Genomic DNA, 18,797 nt, shown 5'->3' with positions numbered 1-18,797 from the left:
TTACCCAATAGAGCCCACACTAGAATGGGAAATGCAAATGGATTATTATGAGTGATAATGAGAAGGACTAATCCTTGTTCCACTTCCTGGCATCTGGATCTGGATATTCGAGCTATGAGGGACACAGCTTGATATATTGGTTCAGTACAGATAGTGCGTTATGGAGGATAGTTCCCCAGTTCTATAGGATGTTGCCTTAGTTGAGCCGTTAATAGGCTATTCCAATATGGTATTTTTTTTTTAAAGAAGATTTTTTTTTGGTGTGGACAATTTTAAAGTCTTTATTGAATTTGTTACAATATTGCTTCTGTTTTTATGTTTTGCTTTTTTGGCCACGAGGTGTGTGGGATCTTAGCTCCCCGACCAGGGATCGAACCTGTATCCCCTGCATTGGAAGGCGATATCTTAACCACTGGACCGCCAGGGAAGTCCCTCCAATATGGTATTTGTATTAGTTTCCTGAAGCTGATATAACAAAGTACCAACAACTGGGTGGCTTAGAACAACAGAAATTTATTGTTTCACGTTTCCAGATTCTAGAAGTTTGAGATGCTGTTGGCAGGATTGGTTCCTTCTGATGACTGTGAGGGAGACTCTGTTCCATGCCTCTCTCCTAGCTTCTGGTCATTTAGCAGCCATCTTTGGTGTCCCTTGGCTTGTGGCAGCGTAACTCTATTCTTTACAGGGTGTTCTCTCTGTGTCTCTGTCTCTATGTCCAAATATCTCCTTTTGATAAGGACATAGTCATATTGGATTAGGGCCCATCCTAATGACCTCAACTAACTTAACTGATTATATTTGAAACGACCCTGTTTCCGATTAAAGTCACATTCTGATGTACTGGGAGTTAAGACTTCAACATATGAATTTATGGGGGACACAATTCAACTCAAACAGCATTAGACCAGTTACTTCCAGAAAAAAAGTAGGATATGGTAGAACCAGCAAATCCCATGGTCATGTACACATTTCTCAATAAAATAGGTCTCTTGGCGCAAGGCAATCTTATGCAGGATTCTATGACTGTTATCAGGTATTCTATAGGCCCTTCATAGAGTATTTCTGGCAGAGGCACTGCAGAAAAAGAAGATAAACCCATATCAGGAGTAGGTATCAATTCCTTCAGACAGGAAGGGCTCCGATACAATTGACTTGCCATCAAGAAGCTGGTTGGTTGTTTTTACTTGGGATACTGAGGACACAGTGTCAGTCTGATGATGACAGGTTGATTATGCAGCAGAAATAGTGGCTAGACCAGCTTTTTTTGAGAGGGAACCCATGCTGTTGGGCCCATCTATAGCCACATCCTTGACACAATGGCTATTCTGATGATGGGACCATTGTGCACTCGGGCGACTGAGGGCATCCATCGGGCAATCCACCAGACCAATCATCCTGTCCATCTGGTTGTGTCTCCTCTGTGGTGGTTGCTCTCTAGAGGGCATTGACATAAGACCCAAAGACTCAAACTCTTTGTTCTCTTTTCTGTAAGGTCTACCCAAAACCCTCTTCTCTAGAACTCTATGTCTCTAATAATTTAATCCTGCTCCTTCCAGGCCCCTGACCTGTCAGCCAAATCATTTGCCCAGAGGTATATCCTGAACTTGGGCTACTTTTCTTCCATGCGAAGCAGACAATCAACTGTTCTGCTCACAGCTCTGCGCACTGGAATCCCCCCTTGTGGTGCTGTAGGGAGCAGCAATTTATTTTCAGGACACCCCAACATATTAAGCCAACCCATCTGTGAATGAGGATCAGGCATTTTCTCCTCTGTTGGCTTGTTTGGGGAACCCACAATGAGACCATAGATGTGCATTGAGACAAAGCATAGGTGAAACAGAACAGGTGACTTGTGGCCACTTATTTATGTAAGTTATTTGTGGCTTGGGCTCCATCATAGAATGGCTTGCTGCTGCACCCACTAGAACCCCTGACTTAGTGGATCTGACAATACTCAGCTAGTGATGGACATACCTGATATTCCAAGGTCAGGTGCTCAGTCTTTTATAAAGCCAGTAGAACATCAGGAGCCTTTTTTCAAATGGTGAGTCATTCTCTACTGGAGGAAACATGGCTTTGCTCCAGGATGTTAGGGAGTCTGTGCAATGAATTTCTCCTTGAGGCTTGCCAGAGGCTTGGCCTTATTGGCCACAGTTATCTCTAGTATTATTAGGCTTGCAGATGATATGGCCAAATGCAGGGCCCTGCCTTGATTTTGCACTGTAGTGGCTCTCAGCTTTCTGCTGGGCCAATGCTTGAATATTTCTGGTAATGTAAATCAAGTGAAACCCAAGTGTGTTGGCCATTTATCTGTCACCTAGGAATACAATCTCAATCAAAATTCCAGAAGACTTTTAGAAAAATTAATATTCTTATTCTAAATTTTTTTTGAAAGATAAAGGCCCTAGAATAGATGACACAATTTTAAAAAGATCATAATGTAAATCGAGGACTTACATTACCTAATTTCATGACTTACTATAAGGCCTACAGTAATCAAGACAGTGTAATACAGGTGTAAAGATAGACATATAGATCAGTAGAACAGAATAGAGAGGTAGAAATATATCCATATTTGTATATTCAGCTAATTTTCAACAAAGTTGGTTTCAATAAAGAAAGGATAATCTTTTCAACAAACTGTGGTAGAATAACTGGATCTCTATATGGGAAAATGTAAATGTTAACCCTAACTTCACACCATACACAAAAATAAACTCAAAATGGATCATGAACTTAAATGTAAAAGCTCAAATTACATAATTTCCAGAAGAAAACAGAAGAGACAGTCTTTGCAAATTTGAGATAAGATATTTATCAAAAAAAAGCATGATGTATAAAGGAGAAAACTGAATAGGCTCCATCAAAATCAAATGTTTCTGCTTTTCGAAAGACATCATCAAGAAATTGAATAGACAAGCAATGGACATATATCTGACAAAGGCTTTGTAACCAGAATATATGGGAAATCATATGAAGAAGACCAACTTAATTAAAAACATAGGCAAAATATTTTACTAGGTACTTCACAAGATATACAACTAGATAATAAGCATGTCAAAAGATGCTCAATGTCATTAGTCATCAGAGAAATGCAAATTAAATCCAGTGTGAAATACACGCACCAATTAGAATGACATAAAGACTGACTACCACATGTTGGTGAAGATGTGGATCAGAGATAGAACACTCATGCATTGTGGCAATGTGAAATATACAACCACTTTGGAAAAGACTGAGGATGTTTCTTAAAAAGTTAAACATCCATGGTAACTAGACTTATTGTGGTGATCATTTTGAAATGTGTTGAAATATCGAATCACTACGTTGTGGAACAGGAACTGCTTCACAAAGATAGGATGTTGGAAATGGAAGCAGGCTTTTCAGTGCTTTTGTGGCAATCTCAGGATATTCCGCCTTGACTTTAATCCAGAACGTATGGAGATTTGAAGTTGCCTCAAACATATATTTTTTTAAATTTATTTATTTCATTTATTTTTATATTTGGCTGTGTTGGGTCTTCGTGCTGTACGCGGGCTTTCTTTAGTTGTGGTGAGCGGGGACGATGCTTTGTTGCGGTACATGGGCTTCACATTGCGGTGGCTTCTCTTGTTATGGAGCACGGGCTCTAGGCACACGGGCTTCAGTAGTTGTGGCTCGCGGGCTCTAGAGCACAGGCTCAGTAGTTGTGGTGCACAGGCTTAGTTGCTCCGAGGCATGTGGGATCTCCCCGGACCAGGGATCGAACCCATGTCCCCTGCATTGGCAGGCAGATTCTTAACCACAGCGCCACCAGGGAAGCCCAGTCTCAAACATATTTTTAAGGCCACTGTCATTTGCGATCTCAAGCAGTTGATCCTCTTCTAGGACGGACAAAGTCGATTCACCTGGCTTATTCGCAAATGGGTCACGGATCCATTCCTTCCCAGTTCAGGGGTCTTTTGTGGTTGGGAAGTAATGCTCAAACTCTTTTGAAAGCTGAGATAGCTGATCATGCACCAGCTGGGAGAAAGAAGGCCCTGGCTCAGTCTCTTTCAAAATCTCTGCTAATGTTTGAAACATGTCAAAAATCCCAGTGTGCACTCATCGCCCCCAGAATTCCAGTTTGGCTTTGAATGCAGCCACTTTATCTGCCAACTTGAACACAGGTGTCGTTCTCCCCTGAAGTGACAGATTGAATTCGTTGAGCAGGAATATGTCACGCAAGTAAGCAAGTTTTGCGACCCATTCTGTGCCACTGAAATGTGTTGCCAGTGGTGACTGTTTTTCTAAAAGAAATCTCTGGAGCAGCTCTCATAACTCAAAAACTCTGGCCAGTGATCTACCTTTAGAAAGCCATCTCACTTCTGTGTGTAAGAGAAGACGTGTGTGCTCTGCGTCCATCTCCTCACAGAGCTGCGCAAACAGATGTGAGTTAAGGGCATGTACTTTAATACGTGATAATATTAATTGATAATAATATTATTAATTGTTAATTATCAACTTAATCACATCCTGCAAAACGTTGTTAAGTTCAGGTGACATTTTTCAGCTGGCCAGCATTTCTCTATGGATGACACAGTGCGTAGACTCACATTCAGAAGCGACCTCTTTGACCCGAGTAGTGAAACCAGAAAGCTGTCCAGTCATAGCAGCCGCTCTGTCCGTGCATATACTGACACAAAATGACCAATTCAGTTTTCCTGATATGTAATCATTCAAGGACTTGAATAGTTCTGCAGCTGTGGTGTTGGTTGGCAACAAAAGTGCACATAACATATCCTCATGCACGTCCTCCTGAAAAATATATCGCACAAAAACAAGCACTGTTGCCTTGTTGTCAACATCGGTAGACTTGTCAACCTGGATTGCGTACCACGGTGACTCATTAATCCTCTCTAACAACTGTGCCTCAGTATCCTCTGCTATTTCATCAATTCCTCTAGTTCTGGTGCTAGCCAAAAGAGGAACACGTACCGCCTTTTGAACTGCAGCCTCTCCTAAAAGTTCACGACAAATGTCCTTAGCAGCAGGCAGGATCAACTCTTTACCAATAGTAAAGGGCTTCTTAGCTTTAGCAATGCAGTTAGCCACTAAGAATCATTCTCTCAGTGCAGACGTATTTGATGAAGTAGTGGCCTTTAATAATTGCTTCTGTTCTTTGTGTTCACATTTTTTTCTTTTGGAAAACTCCAAAGGCTTGTCTTTTAATGCAGGATGCTTGGTCTCCATGTGGCGAAGCAGTTTGGAAGGTTTCATGGTTTCATTGGATAGCCAGTCGCCACATATTATTCAAACTGGCTTGGAGAATGTGAATCACCTGTTGCAATGAACCCGTAATTCAAGTAGGACTCTTGGTATTTTCATTTAAATGCAGCTTTCTTTTTGTTGGCAGTCTTAGAGTCTTCTGCTGTCTCCTCATTGGGTCTTTTCCCCTTTTCAAAGAAGCTCTCCAGTGATGTTTGTTTTTTACTCATTTTGGCTAGGGTTAGCTTGTGGGCTTACCAAAACTGTGACTGAGACAAGTGTGCAGTGAGGGAAAGAGGTGCAGATGGAAATGGTAAATAAAATAATGGGCAGGCCATGCGTGGACTAAAATAAGTGTCGGATTCTGACTTAAAGCCTGCCAGCACGGTACCAGTCCGTGGCCCGCGGGTTGGGGACCCCTGAGGTCTAGTGACAGAAAACAAATCAGTGGTTGCCTGTGTCAGGGAGGTTTTGGTGTAGATAACTGGGAAGGGGCACAAAGATACCTTTGGGCATGAAGAAATGTTTTTTAATTTTGGTGTTGCTTAGAGAGGTGTATATAGTTTTCAAAATTCATCCCATTATACACCTAAAATAAGTGTACTTTATGTAGTGTATACCTCAACAAAGATTTTTTTTATAAGATCTAGATTTTCAGAATGGATAAAAACAAAATAAATTCATATGTTGCTTACAAGAAAAGCATCTAAACTGTATAGGCATATAAGTGTTGCAAATAAGAAGATGGAAAAATATATTCCATCTAATACTGAAAACAATTGGTTCCAAATCAAACCGACCACCATCATCACCACCACCACCACCCAAACAGGGTTCTTTCCTCATGGAACTAACATTGTAGTGGGAGACACAATCTCACAGTTAGATAGATACATGGATAATTGTAAAGTGTTTTTTGTCTTCACATAGCTGAAACATTAATATGAAATAATGAAAAATAAACTGCTGCTTAAAATAATAGGTTATACTGTCTTCATTATTTAGAGATAGAGACAACTTTCACTAATAGAAAGTACTTTTATGGATTTTTTTATTTTGAGAAAAAATAATGGATCAAAAGGAGTATCACAAATTTAGTCAAGTCTAAAAAGGAAATGAAATGTGATAAGAGTTACGATGATCACTGGAGGGGAATGTAGATTGAGAAAGCATTTCTTTTTTTTTTAAATGTATTTATTTATTTTTGGCTGTGTTGGGTCTTCGTTTCTGTGCGTGGGCTTTCTCTAGTTGCGGCGAGCAGGGGCCACTCTTCATCGCAGTGCGCGGGCCTCTCACTCTCGCGGCCTCTCTTGTTGCGGAGCACAGGCTCCAGACGCGCAGGCTCAGTAGTTGTGGTACACGGGCTTAGTTGCTCCGCGGCATGTGGGATCTTCCCAGACCAGGGCTCGAACCCGCGTCCCCTGCATTGGCAGGCAGAGTCTCAACCACTGCGCCACCAGGGAAGCCCGAGAAAGCATTTCTTTTTAAAGGGAAAGATTTGAGTAGTTTAAGTACTATGAGGAAGACCCAGGAAAGTAGGAGTAGTTAAAAATTCTTGTTTGCAAGTGCATAATTGAGAGTGAAGTTCCCGAGAAACAAGGGGCTCCAGAACACAGATTGTTTAGCCTTAGAAGGAGTCAGAAATATATTTCCTATGATTGTAACAGAAAAATGGAGGGAAGAATGGGTTTAGGTCTTGGCAAATTTGTAGATTTGGGTGGCAGGAAGTAGAAGATGTTCCTGTCAGATGTCTTACATTTTCTGTATACTAGGAGATGAGGTCATTTTCTGAGAGCCTGAGTGGAGATGGTGGCTAGAGGAGATAAGAGAAATTCTGGAATTGGGAGAAAGGGCTGGGGAGCAGCATTGAGGCCCCAGTTAGAACTTATACATTTAAAGGCTTCTATCTGCACAGTCCTGGGATTTTTCTCCCGCCTCATTTTACAGCAACAGTGCTCTTAGTCGGGGTGTGGAGAGTTGCATGCACACAGGTTTGGGGAGATTGAGAGAACAGGGGTAAGAGAGTTGAGGACACTAGCAAAAGAATATTCATGGATCGGAAGAATTAATATTGTTAAAATGACCATATTTCTCAAGGCAATTCACAGATTCAGTGCAATCCTATCAAAATACCAAGGGCTTTTTTCACAGAACTGGAACAAATAATTTTAAAATTTGTATGGACACACCAAAGACACCAAATAGCCAAAATGATCTCGAGGAAGAAGAACAGAGCTGGAGGTATCATACTCCCTGACTTCAGATTATACTACAGTAATCAAACAGTATGGTACTCACACAAAAACAGACACATAGATCAATGGAACAGGATAGAAAGCCCAGAAATAAACCCACCCACTTATGGTCAATTAATCTATGACAAAGGAGGCAAGAATGTACACTAGAGAAAAGACAGTCTTCAATAGGTGGTGCCAGGAAAACTGGACAGCTACATGTAAAAGAATGAAACTAGAACATTCTCTAACACTATATCCAAAAAATAAACTCAAAATGGATTAAAGACTTAAATGTAAGACCAGAAACATAAAACTCCTAGAAGAAAACAGGCAGGACACTCTGACGTAAATTGTAGCAATATTTTTTTTTTGATCTGTCTCCTAAGACAAAGGAAACAGTAGCAAAAATAAACAAACGAGACCTAATTAAACTTAAAAGCTTTTACACAGCAAAGGAAACCAAAACCAAACAAACAAAACAACAACCTATGAATGGGAAATATTTGCAAATGATATGACCAAGAAGGGTAAATATCCAAAATACGTAACTCAACATCAAAAAACAAACAACCCAATTAAAAATGGACAGAAGACCTGAGTAGACATTTTTCCAAAGGAGACATACAGATGGGTAACAGGTACATGAAAAGATACTCAACATAGTTCATCATCAGAGCAATGCAAATCAAAACCACGATGAGATATCACTGCACATCTGCCAGAATGGCTATCATCAAAAAGACCACAAATAACAAATGCTGGTGAGGATGTAGAGAAAAGGGAACCTTTGTACACTGTTGGTGGGAATGTAAATTGGTGCAGCCACTGTAGAAAAAACTAAAAATAGAAGTACCATCTGATCCAACAATTCCACTCCTGGGTATATATCCAAAGAAAACAAAAACACCAGTTTGAAAAGATGCATAGAATAGATAAATAACAGATAGAGAATGGATAGACAACAAGGTCCTACTGTTTAGCACAGGGAACTATATTCAATATCCTGTGATAAACCATAATGGAAAAGAATATGAAAAAGAATGTATATGTATATGTATAACTGAATCACTTTGCTGTACAGCAGAAATTAACACAACATTGTAAATCAACTATACTTCAATAATAAAAAAGAAAAAAAAGATACATGCATCCCGATGTTCATAGCAGCATTATTTACAATAGCCAAGATATAGAAGCAACCTAAGTGTCCATCCACAGATGAATGGATAAAGAAGATAGGAGACATATACCTATATATGTATATTGTATACACACATACACACAATGGAATACTACTCAGCTATAAAATAGAATGAAATTTTGCCATTTGTAACAACATGGATGGATTTTGGAGGGAACTATACTTAGTGAAATAAGTCAGACAGAGAAAGACAAATACTGTATGATATCACTTATATGTGGAAGCTAAAAAATAAAATAAACTAGTGAATATAACCAAAAGGAAACAGACTCAGAGAAAAATTAGTGGTTACCAGTGGGAGAGGGAAGCAGGGAGGGATAAGATAGAGGTAGGGGATTTAGAGGTACAAACCACTATGTATAATATAAATAAGCTATAAGGATATATAGTACAACACAGGGAATATAGCCAATACTTTATAATAACTATAAATGGAGTAAAACCTTTAAAAATTGTGATGGGCCCTGCATCTTAGCTGGAGAGGAAAAGTTAGAAAGGCTCAAGAGTTCTGATTCATAGGTAGAAAGCAGAGATGGAGGATGAACAGTCCAGAGTGAGTGGACTGGCCCAGTGAGGGGAAGATTTTGAAAAAGAAAGGCAGGGAGCTGAAAATGGACTCTCCAAAAACATGTACATTGGGTTGGTTAGGTTTTACCCCCTTCTTCCCCTAAAAAAACAAAGCTGGGGAAAAATAGAGGCAGGAGAAGGGAATCATAAAATTGAAGTTACAGAAATATCACCGAAGTTGCTACAATAGTCTCCATCACATAATTCCCTTGTCCAAGAAGTGAATGTATTTCTTTATTATTTATTATAGAATAGTGTAGCATAAAGCTTGGCTATACAGGGGTCGCTAAGAGACATCTGCTTAGTAATGAATGAAAGAATAGTAACTGCAAATTTCTCATTCAAACCTTGAGAATCCTCTATTACATGTCTTTCTAGTTCTGTTTTCCTTAGGCAGCTAATACATAGTTGAATAATTACCCTGGGAAGCAACATAGTTGGAATTGTTGTTGGTGTCAGAATTTGGTTCAAATCCCCAAACAGCCAGATACTAGACTGATAAGGAAGAGTGTCTCATAAAATTCTCTTCCCTTACCTGCTCCCTCCTCTCTCCTTGGGGCTTCAAGGAGACTGGAGAACAAGGCCTTTCTCCAGCTGGCAGTTTTACCTCCCAAGATAATTTTATGTTTAAGTTCTATGTGTAAAATTACTGGGGAGTTACTAGGGATGCAAAGATGAATTTAAAAAGATTTTACTCTACAGGAATTTCTGAGTCTGAAGGGGAGCCAGACATAAACATAGATATCTATATGTATAACTATATTTATCTACCCATCTATTATAAGACACGGCAAAAATCCTAAAAGTGAAGTATAAACCAAGCTCTAGGAAAGGCCTAGGAAATTATTATTTCTAAGGGGTGGGTGGGAATAGTGAAATTTTAAGAAGAAAGTGACATTTGAATGGTGTACTGAAGGATGAGCAGAATTTCAGTGAAAGGTAAGGGGCTGCAGGAACAGTCTAATGAAAGGTAAAGAGAGGGAGACAGAAAGACTGGAATCTATTGAGGAAGAAAACAGCATCAGAGATATATTAACTTAACAATTCATTGTTTTGCTCCTGCCTTTAGAAGCTTATTTTTAGTTGAGAGAAATAAAACGGGTACATAAATACCCACAATACTAGTGAGCTTCATAGAAAAGGAGAGGTTGCATCCTGTTTCGACGATTCTTCTGGCTACAGTGTTCTCCCCTGGAATCCCAGCTAACACATGTTCAGAATCACCTCTTTAGAATATGATCAATAGAGAACAGCAGTTAAGAGTGAGATCCTGCATGGTCTAGATTCAATTTCAAATGACTTAGCTTCTGTGTGCTTCAGTTAACTTTTAAATAAAAATAAGAATATTTTCCTCAAAGAATTGTTAAGAATGACACGGGATGAAGAACACATGGCAGCACAGTACTTAGTATTTATGTCCTAAGTTATGTATTTAATAAATAAGTAGATATGTGTGTGCGGTATTGAGTTTTCACCAGACAGCGCACTCCCGCGGGCTGTAGCCGATAGGCCTCACCCTCCTAATCAGTCGGCCCATTCCCTGGCTTTTGCGGAAAGAGCGGTTTATAACGCCTCCCAGCCTCAGCTACAGCACGTGGGCTCCGCCTCCCCACAACAACAAAAAACACTGTAGCACCAGCACCGGCCGCTCTGCTCTTGTGGCTTGATTTTTAAATCCATCCGAAAGGACCAATCAAAGGCGGCAGTCCGAGTGCGCAGAAGCGGATTGGCTGACAGCTGCTGACAATGACCAATAGGCTTTGAGATGAGTTTGGTCTGGGCCGGAAGCGAGCGAATCGAAAACGGGTGGCGGTCGCGGGCAGTTTGAATTGGAATCTATGCTCCAGCCCGCGGCGGCTGTACTAGGACCCGACTCTCTGAAGGGTTGTTTTCCCTTCTCCGCCAGCAAGGTGAGCGTTGTGCTTGGGTCCCGGCTCTGGCGGCGGGAGTGAGGGAGCTGTTGGCCTTCTGCAGGGGGTTACTGGGCGGGGATGCCTGTGGGATCGCGCTCCTAGGCACTGAAGGTGCAGCGGGCCGCCGCCTCCTCCCTCCTGACGGAACTGGGGAATCGGCCCCGGGCCAAGTTCTTTGTGGTGTCGGCCCCCCTCTGCTCCTGGTAAAAGTGGGCTCGCACTAGTGTCCTTAGGCCCTGCTCGGTCACGGGCTCGCCCTTTGGAGGATCAATTTCCTCCTTTGTAAGGTAAAAAGACTTGGGAGATCAGCAGGTATTTCCTAGCAGCCTTCCGCGCCTATTTGAAATTTGGACATCGGTCCTTTGTTGCGTGGAGGAAATGCAAACTTTAGTTTTGAGGGTTTTGATCCGGGCAGCGGGTTGGTGTGCCTATTGTTAGTTGCGAGAGCATTTCTCTCTCGCCTTCCACGTTTATTTGGCTGCGCCTGGGTTCCTGGCTCCGCTATGGGATGAGGACTCAGAAATAAATGACTTTGAGCCTGGTCTAGAGGAGCAGGCAGAGTTTTCATTCACAGGCTCCGCGGTGGCACTTTAGGCGGGAACTTGGGTTTCTTGGTGGAGATGGGGAATTCTGATAAAGGGAAAGCGCAAAACGGGCTTGCCGTGCCGGGGGTGGGCGGGTCACACGGTCACAAAAGAGCTTCCTCGGGCACTTTCTGGGGTTGAGTGATTCGGGCATGGAGAGTGTCCTCCCCACGGTTAAGACAGAAAGAGCATTTTCTGGAAGGAGCATAGTCCTTCAGATCCTTTTTGCAGGAACCTAGATATCCAGGGCTTTTCTTCATCACCCACCCCCGCCCCCCACTCCCATCACTTTGCCCCTCACATCTTTGAGGATTGCATTTTTCGTCCTTTTCTCCCAGTGGCTCCCTAGAGATTGTTGAATGGTTGATGCCTTAATCTGTCAAAGTCCCCTCTAATCAAAATTAGCTTGGGTCTGGTGATTGCTTTAACCATTTATTTGTTGCTGTATCTTAGACTTTGGAAATGGAAAAGCGTTTAACTTGCCAGTCTTCCTTCTGTTTATTTCCATCATCTCTATCATCTTTTTAAATTGCTCCTTTTAATATTTTGTTCACTATGGCGTATGGATGTCATGATTTCAGTGGCTGGCAGAATTGTTTAGGAGTTGTAGTTGTGTGCCTCTGAGGTATGATATACCTACCCGTGAACCCCTGAATGAGCAAGCTAGTTTGGAATAGAAGGAGTAGCCTATTGGGGCAGTGTAAATTGTCCTTTGTTGGTGGAGCGGCATGAGACTCCTTTAAGTAGTTTTTGGGTAAATGGGAATGGAATTTAAGATGTTGTGTTCAAAGAACTAAAAGGGTGGGGTGGGAGGTGGGAATGGCAGAGAAAACAGCTCTCCAAGGCTTGATACTAAATTATGTGTTTTCCAAGACCCTTCCTTCTCTTTTAATATTTGGAAAAGAGTTTTATTATACTTAGTACTTTCATCAACTATTTATTAATTGTTCTGATAAAAAATTTCATTGATAAAGTCGACTGAAACAAAACGCTAAAATGGTTGTGGACTTCATTTAGTAAAAAACGGATTCTCATCCTGTTGCTAAAATAACTGGAAAATGAATGCTTTTTCTTTCATTTAAGTTCTAAAGGCTAATCAATAAAGAATAATTGCCATACTTTTCTCCCAGCTGATTTAAATTTTCTAAGATATGTCTGAGAAAGAGGTAGGCCATTTCTGTCTTGGTGCCACAGGCATCAGTATACAAATGAAAAAGCATTTTCAGTGACTAATATAATAGCTAATATGTATGGAAAGCTTATCAGGAGATACTGTTCTAAAGCTTTAGGGAACCACCACCATTATTATTCCCATTTTACAAATGAGGAAACCAAGGCACAGAGGTGTTAAATAACATGCCCAAGGTCACACATCTTGCAGGTTGCTGAGCAGGGATTTGAATCACTAAGGCTATATACCTGATTCCTGGTCAGGGTCTGTCTGGAGAATGACTTTACTGCATTTTGCAGTGACTCTAGTGCTAGTATGGCATTCACCCTTTGTTCATGCATGCATTGATTCAACAAATGATAACCACTTGGGAGGAAAAGGAGGTACCTGTGCCATGAGAGACTCTGATGGGGAGATATGACCAGATTATGATGGTTGTCCTCAGGGAAGGCTTCCTGGAGGAAGAGGGACAGAGTATGAGTGGGAATTAATGACATGAGAGAGGAAAGAAGAGCATTTGCAAAGTAACTTATCATGCATTTTATTTGTCCTGTAAGACCTATTTCACCAGAAACCTTATAGCAAAATATTCATGTCTTGTATAATGAAAACAAACTGAGTGGTAGAAAGCAGGTAGCCATATAAGAAGTCAAAAATGAGATATAAGAAAACCAGAAAGCAAGGGGAAGCCAAACAAGCATATTGTGTACTATTGACACTTCACAGTCAGTTATTGGTAGTCACCTTGCAGAGGGTGGAGAAGATGGATGTTATACTTTGTTATCTTTTGAAACATGAAGTTTTGAAACTTGATTCTTAGAGGTGGTTATGTAGATTAGTTAGTCTCTGAGACTGTAAGTTTCTTTTTACTCTAGTAAGACCAACAGTCTGTTTATTCTTTTCAGTTTATTTATAAATGTTTGAATAATAAACGAGAGAAAAATGAGCTGGGCTTTGGAAGAATGGAAGGAAGGCCTGCCTACAAGAGCTCTTCAGAAAATTCAAGAGCTTGAAGGACAGCTCGACAAACTGAAGAAAGAAAGGCAGCAAAGGCAGTTTCAACTTGAAACCCTGGAGGCTGCGTTGCAGAAGCAAAAACAGAAGGTATCACTGAAATGCTGGTATTTAAAACTGTTCTCTCATTATTTGGATGAATGGTTCTGTCCTGGTCTTTTCAATTTAGAGAAAAATGATTTTGCGATCTTCAGGTGGTAATCCCCCCTCCTCTCCTTTATTGAGTCTTTTTTTTGGCCACACCACATGGCATGTGGGATCTTAGTTCATCGACCAGGGATGGGACCGCGCCCCCCCTGCAGTGGAAGCTCAAGCGCTGAGTCTTAACGCTGGACTACAGGGGAAGTCCCCTCCCCTATTGAGTCATTTTTATTTTAATTATCTCATTTTCTCCATTCTTTGTTTTCATTTCTGCTAACCTGCTAATGTGTAGGGCTGCTGAGTTCCATTTTCACTTCTGTTTAGGACCAAGAATTGGGCATTGCTTTTGCATTCTGCACCAACATGGCCGAAAGTCTCTGGCTCTGAATCTGGGATCAATATTAGAGCACATTGCAGTCCAAATAGATATCGCTTACTGAGAGTGAGCTTTTCACCTTGGTATTCCCACCTCTCTCCAGGACTAGTAAATGGAAACTTAAATAGTACTTCCTTCATACATTTGCATTAGCCAACCCATAGTAATACAATTACAGCTCCTAAAATGTTTTTGCTAGTGGGAGAATTTTTCAGTTTCTTACAGTAACTGGTTTTAGCAGCTGAACTTGAAAATGAATAGCTAAGAGAGGGTTTATAAGATTTATTTTTGATTTTTTAATTCTCGAAAGCATATTAAAGCCTCTCTTTCTAGGATGGGTTTGTGTAGCCCTAACCAAAGACTGTAATACATGACTTTGCAAAACTTTTCTATCAATAGACTTCAAAGTGAGATCATCTAAAATTTCGGTGTACATCAAGCACTGACTTCTGGATTTTTACAACCGTATCTCAGAAAATTAGTCATCAGTGTTAGATTAACAGATAATATTTGGTAAATTCATGAGTAAGAGACCTAGTTCCTTTTGAATAATCTGCATTAGGTTGAGAATGAAAAAACTGAGGGTGCAAACCTGAAAAGGGAGAACCAAAGCTTGATGGAAATATGTGAAAATCTGGAGAAGACTAAGCAGAAGATTTCTCATGAACTTCAAGTCAAGGAGTCACAAGTGAATTTCCAAGAAGGACAACTGAACTCAAGCAAAAAGCAAATAGAAAAACTGGAACAGGAACTTAAAAGGTAACTTTTTTGGGAATGGTATTTATTATAGATGTCTTTGTATATATTCATCAGATGCAGCTATCTTTTCCTTTTATGGTGTAATTATTACACATTGCAACTTTTTCTTTCCAGTGGAATGAACAATGATTTGAGGAAGATTCATTCTTTTCTTATATGCTCCAGTCCTATTGTTGCGTGGCTCAGTACTATATAAATTCATTAAATGGTTGCTAGCTTATTCATTTACTTATTCAGTATATGTTTATTAAGCTGCTTCATGTGCCAGGCACTGTGTTTGTTACTAGGGTATGCAATAATAAATAATACCAAAACTATCAACAGTGGTTACTGAAAAGATGGAGGGAAGTTAAAGCATGGCTTATATTGATGGCTTCTGTTTCCTCTGCGTGGAAAAGCTGTTGTAGAGAATGAGAGAACTAGGGAACTTCAAAAGGACTGAGGAGTGCTGAGGGCTCAGTTGAGATTGGAGGCCAGGAATTTATAGTGGGACCAATCTATAGCGTTTAATGAGGTTTTTTTTTTTTTCCTTTCTTTAGCATATAAATGCTGAGAAGGTATACAGGAGGATCGATTTAGGGTTTTTGGGCGAGGGTGATGGGATAGAAGACAGTGGAATAATTGAGGATATTGGAAGAGAGTGATTGAAGTCGGGTGCCGTGGAATCTCAGCTGGAGAGGAGGGAAGTGAAGTCTAGAAGACTTTCCTACTGAGATCCCCATCCGAGAGACCCATCTTCCATCTTAAGCATTACATAATCAATTCACCAATATCAATTCCATATTTAGGCAATAAAAAAAGGTGCTTATTACTACTTTTCCATTAAAAAAAAATCCCCCAAACAGCTATAGGCATTAATCAAAATAAATTTAATGGGCCTTGAGCACCGCTAGCTTATAAATGGAATCTTCTTGTTCTAGTAGTGGAATTTTGTCAAAATAACAAGGAGTGATAAACACTAAAAGCAAAAAAGACTTTAGCAAATTGCCCTATTGTTAATTCCATGAATATACACCCAGAAATTTTAAGAAAAAATTTTATTTTGAAATAACTTCCAGAAACAATTGTTAACATCTTACATAACCAGAGTACAATGACCAAATCAGAAATAAACATTAATTCAATACTATTAACTAAACTACAGACTTTATTGGACTTTCGCTCATTTTTCCAGTAATGGCCTTTTTCTGTTCCAGGATCTGATCCAGGATTCCACATTGCATTTACTTGATGTTTTCTTACTTTTTTTTTTTTTTTAATATTTATTTATTTATTTGGCTGTGCCGGGTCTTAGTTACTTTTTTTTCTAAGCTCTGATGGTTTCTTTTTTTTTTTTTTTTTTTAATTATTTTTATTTATTTATTTATGGCTGTGTTGGGTCTTCGTTTCTGTGCGAGGGCTTTCTCTAGTTGTGGCAAGTGGGGGCCACTCTTCATCGCGGCGCGCGGGCCTCTCACTATCGCGGCCTCTCTTGTTGCGGAGCACAGGCTCCAGACGCACAGGCTCAGTAGTTGTGGCTCACGGGCGCAGTTGCTCCGCGGCATGTGGGATCCTCCCAGACCAGGGCTCGAACCCGTGTGCCCTGCATTAGCAGGCAGATTCTCAACCACTGCGCCACCAGGGAAGCCCTGATGGTTTCTTGTCTTTTGTGACCTTGACATTTTTTTTTTTTAATAAATGCATTTATTTATTTTTGGCTGTGCTGGGTCTTTGTTGCTGCGCGTAGGCTTTCTTTAGTTGTGGCGAGCAGGGGCTACTCTTTGTGTGGTGTGCGGGCTTCTCATAGCAGTGGCTTCTCTTGTTGTGGAGCCCGAGCTCCAGGCATGCGGGCTTCAGTAGTTGTGGCACACGGGCTTAGTTGCTCCATGGCATGTGGGATCTTCCCGGACCAGGGTTCGAACTCGTGTCCCCTGCATTGGCAGGCAGATTCTTAACCACTGTGCCACCAGGGAAGTCCCGTGACCTTGACATTTTTAAAGAGCACTAGTCTCCTTTATTGTAGAATAGTCCTCAATTTGGGTTCGTCTGCTGTTTTTCAACAATGGCAGAATTGACATTTTGGACTGGATTATTCTTTGTTGTGGAAGGCTGCCCTGTGCATTGTAGGGTACTTAGAATTCCTGGCCTCTACCACTAGATGCCAGTAGCACCTACACCATCTCCAAATTTTGACAGTCAAAAATGTTGCCAGGCATTGCCAAATGTCCTTTGGGAGGGCAAATTCATCCTGGATGGAGAATCACTGGGTCAGATTGAGGTTATGAATTTTTGGTAAGAATACCACGGAAGTAGTGACACACCTTTATAGTGACATGTATAGTAGTGGCATGCATCATATCAGAGTGTACATGATTTAATTTGACTTTTAAACCGATGGCTTGTTAGGGTGTTTATCTGGGTTTCTGCATTATAAAGTTACTATTTTTCCATTTGTAATTAATAAATATTTTGATGCCAGGAATTTTTTTTCCTGGCATAGCTGCAATAATCTTAATTCTACCTACAAAGGAAACATACTTTTGAAAGTTAAAACGTTTAAAAATTACAGTTTGCTCTCCATATCCATGAGTTCTGCATCCACAGATTCAACCAACCAAGGGTCAAAAATATTTGAAAAAAAATTCCAGAGAGTTCCAAAAGCAAAACTTAAGTTTGCTGTGTGCAGGCAACTATTTACATAGCATATACATTGTATTAGGTATTATAAGTAACCTAGAGATGATTTAAAGTATACAGCAGTATGTGCATAGGTTATATGTAAATACTACCTATGTGATTTTATATGAGAGTTGAGCATTTGCACAGTTTAGTATTCAAGGGGGTCCTAGAACCAATCTTCTGCAGGTACCAGGGACAACTATATGCTTGTCTTTTGGTGAAGCTGATAATTTAAGTGCACAGAAATCTTTTTCTAATTTTGTTTCCTATCCATGTGGGAAGGTGGCTATAATTTGCAATGTTAGAATGATAAATAAATTTCTGTCTTGTTGAGTTCTTTGTTTTCCTAAACTCTATCCTGGTCTGTGTTGTTCATCACTGTATCCTAGCACCTGGCAATTGTAGGTCCTCAAATAGTTGTTGAATGAATGAATGAAAGAGAGGCATTTGTTTTGGAAAGCAGGTGCTCGGGAAGTAGGAAGCTCACTTCAGTATGCTAGAATAATTATTTCTTTGAAAAGAACATTTTGGCTGCCAATGTTAGAAAAATTGGTTTTAATAATTTATTAATTGGTTATTAATTGGTTTTAAAAATTTAATTTAATTTAGACAGAAATGTTAGTATTTTTAACATTTGAGGAAAAGATGCTTTTGTATACATTTCCCTGTTTCATTGAAAAGTGCCATTTGGTAGCAATGCCTGCAGATATAAAGTGTTCATGGTTGTACCTGACATGTAGCAACGGTTAAATGTTGGCATTAATATTATTATTATCAGTTGTTAGTTATTATCATCATCATCATGGGATTAGGATACCCTCATAACACATTTAGTTTAAAAATATTTTTATTATCTATGATGTTGATAGATATAGATGTTTATAAAAGTTTACAAACTGTATAAACTTTAGACTATAAAAACTATTGAGTATACTCTTCTATAGTATAAA

General features: G+C 40.1%; 1 protein-coding gene across 1 annotated transcript in view; it reads left to right on the top strand.

Moving 5' to 3' along the window:
- The first annotated feature begins 11,011 nt into the window (after window positions 1–11,011).
- Window positions 11,012–18,797, top strand: part of CENPF (centromere protein F) — a 62,125-nt gene continuing 54,339 nt past the window's right edge. Inside the window, exons 1-3 of the mRNA XM_007175575.3 lie at window positions 11,012–11,141; window positions 13,805–14,003; window positions 14,993–15,189. Coding sequence (XP_007175637.2) covers window positions 13,842–14,003; window positions 14,993–15,189 — 359 coding nt within the window. The 5' untranslated portion in view covers window positions 11,012–11,141; window positions 13,805–13,841. The remainder of the gene's footprint in view (window positions 11,142–13,804; window positions 14,004–14,992; window positions 15,190–18,797) is intronic.

Source organism: Balaenoptera acutorostrata, chromosome 1 (genome assembly GCF_949987535.1).
Source record: "Balaenoptera acutorostrata chromosome 1, mBalAcu1.1, whole genome shotgun sequence".
NCBI classification, from domain to species: Eukaryota; Metazoa; Chordata; class Mammalia; order Artiodactyla; family Balaenopteridae; genus Balaenoptera; species Balaenoptera acutorostrata.
Note: the sequence above shows the minus strand (reverse complement) of the source record. Positions and strands in the feature narration are given on the sequence as shown.